The sequence below is a fragment of the Oryzias melastigma genome, unplaced genomic scaffold (assembly GCF_002922805.2).
Source record: "Oryzias melastigma strain HK-1 unplaced genomic scaffold, ASM292280v2 sc00345, whole genome shotgun sequence".
NCBI lineage: Eukaryota > Metazoa > Chordata > Actinopteri > Beloniformes > Adrianichthyidae > Oryzias > Oryzias melastigma.
Genome location: NW_023416943.1, coordinates 44,490 through 49,885, shown reverse-complemented (window position 1 = coordinate 49,885; position 5,396 = coordinate 44,490). Strand labels below are relative to the sequence as shown.

At 37.9% G+C, this 5,396-nt stretch overlaps 1 protein-coding gene across 3 annotated transcripts in view; it reads left to right on the top strand.

Annotated features, from left to right (window-relative positions):
- LOC112141702 (calcium-binding mitochondrial carrier protein SCaMC-2-B) overlaps positions 1-5,396 on the top strand; it is a 23,022-nt gene that overhangs the window by 2,356 nt on the left and 15,270 nt on the right. For 2 of the 3 annotated variants that reach the window (XM_024264850.2, XM_024264851.2), the window contains exon 2: positions 3,994-4,120. In XM_024264850.2, the coding sequence (XP_024120618.1) occupies positions 3,994-4,120 (127 nt within the window). Of the gene's footprint in view, positions 1-2,027; positions 2,892-3,993; positions 4,121-5,396 lie in introns of those variants that run through there. The other variant, XM_024264852.2, reaches the window with a different exon arrangement.

Here is a 5,396-nt window from a genome sequence, read left to right as displayed (position 1 = left end):
TAAATTATTTGGTAAATGAAATCAGCCAAAAATGTTAGCAATTCCTAAAATATTAGCTAAACTCCAAATTAGCATAAAAAACTCAGTTGAAGCCAAATTATAACCAAAAAAGCTAGCTTGTTGCTTAATTACAAGATGAACTCCAAAATAGCCTAAAATTCCTCATTAAACTAAATTAGTAAAACATGTTAGCAAATAGAAACTAAATTTTAAATTATCCCAAAAAAACTTCAGTAGATAACAAAATAGCTGAAAATGTCAGCATTTTGCTAAAATATTAGCTAAACCCCAAATCACCATAAAATTCCTCAGTAACCTAAATTAGTCAAAAACGTTAGCCTGTTGCTAAAATAAGAGCTAAACTCTAAGTTATCCTGAAAACCCCAGTAGACAACAAACTAGTAAAAAAGCATTAGCATGTTGCTAAAACAGAAGCTAAACTCTATTTTTTTTAATTACTTTAATTTTATTTTTCTTCAGCCAGAGAGCCACCATGGAGAGATAAAAGAGCCACATGTGGCTCTGGAGCCGCAGGTTACACACCTCTGAGCTAGCATAATGCCAAAATATTAGCTAAACTTCAAAGTATCCTAAAAAAAACAACTGGAGAAAAAAGTCTAATTTTGCCAAAACAGCTAGCATAATGCTGAAATTGCAATTGGTCCTGGCTTACAGTCCCGCCCACATCTCAGAGGGGAATTTCTAATCAATTATTGCCACTCTGCAGAAACTATGTCCTAGAAAACTATACAGGTTTTTTTAGACATTTGTGAACAGCACAAAAACTGATAGAAAATCATGTCTGCCACACGCATTGATGTATTTCTGAATTGGCTGAACTTATTTTAAGTGCATCAGAGGCTAAATGTTGTTGGTGGTTGCACGTTTTTAAAATTAAAGTTAAACTTAAAGTTCTAGTAGCTGTCACAGACCTAGGTGTGTGAAATGTGTTCTCTGCAATTGACCCATCCGCTGAGGGAGCGGTGAGCTGCAGACACAGCCGCACTCTGGAACCTTTAGGTGGATTTAACCCCAACCCTAACCATTATCCTAATACTAACCTAATTTTTAGGCTAAATAATCAGTTGTTTCATCGTCTGATTGCTTTAAACAGTCAAATATGTTGAATCTAGATCAGGCAGCTCATATTAATTCACTTTCTCTGTTCCAGCTGAAAGAGTGCTCCAGGTAGAAATTGGAAAGGTGACATGTAGCTGCCAAATGACAGCTACAGCTGCAGACACATCAGTGTTATTGTGGTTCTCATGTAATTACAGCTTTCAAGAGGCTTGACTGAGAATCAGGAGTCAGTATCCAGGATTCAAAGCTAAACCTTTGTCTTCTCATGAAACATTTTGTTTAAAACATTTTTATTTTGGTTTTTTAGTGATGGGCAGTGAAACTGCATTCTTACAATTATTGTGACAGAAAACGCAAAAAAGTGACCAAACTATGGAGCTTTTCTGCTTTTCCTTTGGTTATAAAAACATTTTCACACAAATGTTTTCACAGGTTTTTTGTGTACATTTCTGGTAGATTCAGTGTAAAGATGCTTTAAGAATGATCAAAATCTCTTGATTTCCTTTATACTGCCTTCAAGTGTTAGGGGTGTGGTCTTCCAACAAGCTCAGTCTTGATTGGTTAAAGTGGTTGCCATACAAATTGTAACTCTGACCAATTTGAACCAATCACTTCTTACTGACGTCGTCTGGCTCCAACATCTCTGTCCCGTTCTCTTATATAGTCAAAGTTCTAATTGTGCATGGGTATCAAATAACAAGATAATTTTTAGTTTGAGGAGTATATTTGGACATTTTCAGCAGTTATAGAAAATAAATCAATATGTTTTGTAAAAATCTTATTTTTTCTGTTTTGAATCGATGAAGTTCCAGAACATCTTTTTACGACCAGGCTTTTTTTAATTTATTTTTTTTGACAATGACTGAAAAATCAAAAAAGCATTTTTCATTTCTGCTTTAAAACGTTGTTTCTGTTCATTCTAAGTGTGGTTTAGAAGCACAGAGAGGGTGAAAGGGGTGGTTTTTCTGCTGTAACTCAGACTTTTGTGGTACACAGCTGAGTTTCGGCTGATTTGTCTGGAAAAAGCCAGCTGAAGAGTTTTGCTGTGTCACTGCTGGTATGACGGTGGACTGCAGGAGGGAGGCTGTCGGCTGGCAGAGTGAACAAACAAACAGGAGTTTAAGCAAGAGAGGCAACACTCAGCAGATTTTCTCCTGAGAAGGAGGAAGAGGAGGTGCAGAATTTCACCCAAAGTCCACATTTCCTACGGACAGATTTGGGCATCAGTCCTTTTCCACGCTGCTCCTATTGGCGAGCGTCCCTCGCTCAGCAATCAGACCTGCCAGTGTGGGCTGTGGGGATTGGCTGGTCTGGGCTGCAGTGAGGATGCAGCTTTCTGGAGGATGTCAGTGCTGCACTTTCCTGCCTGCTGATGCTGAAAGCAGGAGACAGTGGAATCCTTTGTAAATGGACATGCAGGGACTCCTCTAAATTTTATTTTGACTTTTTTGCATGGTTTATCTCTGCTGATCTGGACATCTTTGAAAAAGTTTCAGAGAGAGAATGGCATTCATCCGGAGAGCAGCGCCGACTTTCTATCTGCTGACTTGTCTCAGTGGTCCAGCTCTTTACCGTCAGCAGATGCGAGGACAGCGAGCAGAATGAGGCTGCAGGACTTCCCGGCTGTCCTCTTTCACAGACTTTTTGGCAGAGCTCAGTCTGAGCCAGCCGAGGAGAAACCAGCTGAAAAGGCTGGTCTCCAGGAAAAACCGTCATGCTCTCCTGGAAGTGAGGAAACGAACAGTCAGAATGTTCTGCCAAAGAAGTCCACACTTGTAATCATGGTGGCAGCACCTACCGATCTACAGCAGGTAGGATATGATGTGAAGATAAGGACCAGCATGAGGATTGGAACATCCTGTGTAGACTACTTAGTTTTTACTCTTTACTTCAGAAACATTTTGTTCTTCCGGAAAGACCGTTCTGTGACAGAAAAAAAGGGTTTTACAACTCCTCAAAGCTGCTCACTGAAAATCAGGAAAGTATTACCAAATATCCAAAAACTCTATTGTAAAGTTTATATAAAAACAAGAAGAAATCAACAGCTAGTAGTAAAAAACAACTGACTGTCATTTGCATTGAGTATTTAGAAAAATCATAGAAAAATATTAGGACTGGGCAATTTGAAACCACCAGGGTTGGTGGTTCAAATCCAGTTTTCTCAAGACTCACACCAGTGTCTTTGGTAGAATTAAAAAAAATAGTGAATCTGTTTGATTTTAGTTCACAAAATCAAAAATGTGAATGTGATGCAATTTGATTTTATCTTTCAAACGTCCATTTATGTTTGATAATGAGAAACACGTTTCATTAAATGTTGATCTAAACTCCATAAAGGTAAAACTTTCATTGTGCATGTTAGGAGTTTTTACATCTAAAAACTGAATAAAACAAAGTTACAGAAGGTTAAATAAAAGTGCATTCATGAATTTGATGTTACAATACTGATTTTTTTAAGTAGATACTGATTTAATATCAGTTTTTAATGAATAAAGTCAGCCTTAGGGACGACACAGACCCTGTTTCTTCTGGTAGATTAATTTTGGGCTCCCAGACCTACAGAGAGAAGGTCCTATCACCGAGTTCCTGACTCTTTACCCTTAACCTAGAGACATCGGTTCCTTCTTTTTTCTTGGCATTTGTCTTTCATTCTTAAAACCAGATAGACCTGGAATTAAACACATCTTCCTGTAGCAATGTCCCAGAAAAACTGATATTTTCATCAGAATTTTAAAGAGCTGCAGATCATGACGTCAGACTTCTGAAACTTACATGGTTTAACCAATCACAAGATTCAACTGTAATACCTCAGCTCAACCTGTAGGGGGCAGCACACTGGCGGTTTTTGAATATATTTTCAAGATTATATTATTATATTTTAAATACTTCTCCTTGTGTTGTGATTTTTCTTAGAAAATAGTGAAAGCAGGAGACAAGGACCTGGATGGACAGCTGGACTTTGAGGAGTTTGTTCATTACCTTAGAGACCACGAGAAGAAGCTCCGCCTGGTCTTCATGAGTCTGGACAAAAAGAACGATGGTAGGGACCTTTGACCTTACTCAGCAGTCAGGATTTCTTTATGTCTTCTGTCGAACAAAAGGACTGATGGGAAAACTAGTGGAGCTAGCTTCAGCACCAAGAGTCCCGCCCACAACTTAGATGACAATTTCTGATGAACTCCTGCTGCTCTGCAGAAACTATGTCTTAAGAAAATGACACAGATTTTTTGATTTTGTCTAAAAACTGCATCATTCTAACAAAAACACCACTGGGAATGTTTTTACTAATAAAAAATATTTATTTAAAGTGTGACTTCAAATCTTTATTTTACTAGCTCGCTTCTCAAAAGTAGCCTCTAATGTGTTTAGCATGGATTAATCACTTGTTAAGCTGCGCTGTGGTGCAGTGGTTAGCATTCTTCACCTCACAGTGAAAAGTTCAAGCTGGTTCAAATCCAAGCTGGGACCTTTCTGTGTGGAGTTGGCATGCTCTTCCTGTGCATGTGAGCACTCTAGCTTCCTCCCACATCGCATGAACATGCTTCAGAGGTTAATCAGTTACTTTAAAATTGTCCCCAGGTGTTAATGTGAGTGTGTGACCCTACAACAAAATGGTGACCTCTCCAGGATGTACCACATGGATAGGCTCCAGCAACCCCATGACCCCACAATGGATTCAGCGAGTTTAGAGGATGGATTAGTCTCTAGTAGGGCTGCCAGAAACAATTATTTTAATAGTCAACTAATCAGCAATCATTTTTTCCGATTAGTCGACTAATCAGATCATGCGTAAAGTGGATGTAAAGCACACATCTTAACCATCTTTACCTTTAAACTAATTAAAAACTAGATATGTAGCATTACCTGCAATAATGCTAGTGTGAATGCTGTAAGCTGAATTTGGCCACTGAAGATGCTAGTGCTGATAGCTGAAGATGATGAAATTTATAGATAAAATGCTAAAGCTGATAGCTTAAAACATAAGCTGAAAGCCAGCTAAAATACGAGTTAAATGTCAAAATAGCCTAAAAAACGAAAAAGCCTAAGCTAGCCAAACAGCTAGCATGCATTGAAATAGTATCTAAGTTCCAAATTATCCGAAAAAATGGAAAATATCCTAAATTAGCCAAAATAGCTAGCATGTAGCTGAAATATTAGCTAAACACCAAGTTAGCCAAAAAACTAAAAAAGAAAATCCTAAATTAGCCAAAATAGCTAGCATGCATTGAAATAGTAGCTAAGTTCCAAATTAGCCTAAAAACAAAACAAAAAAATCCTAAATTAGCCAAAACAGCTAGCATGCAGCTGAAATATTA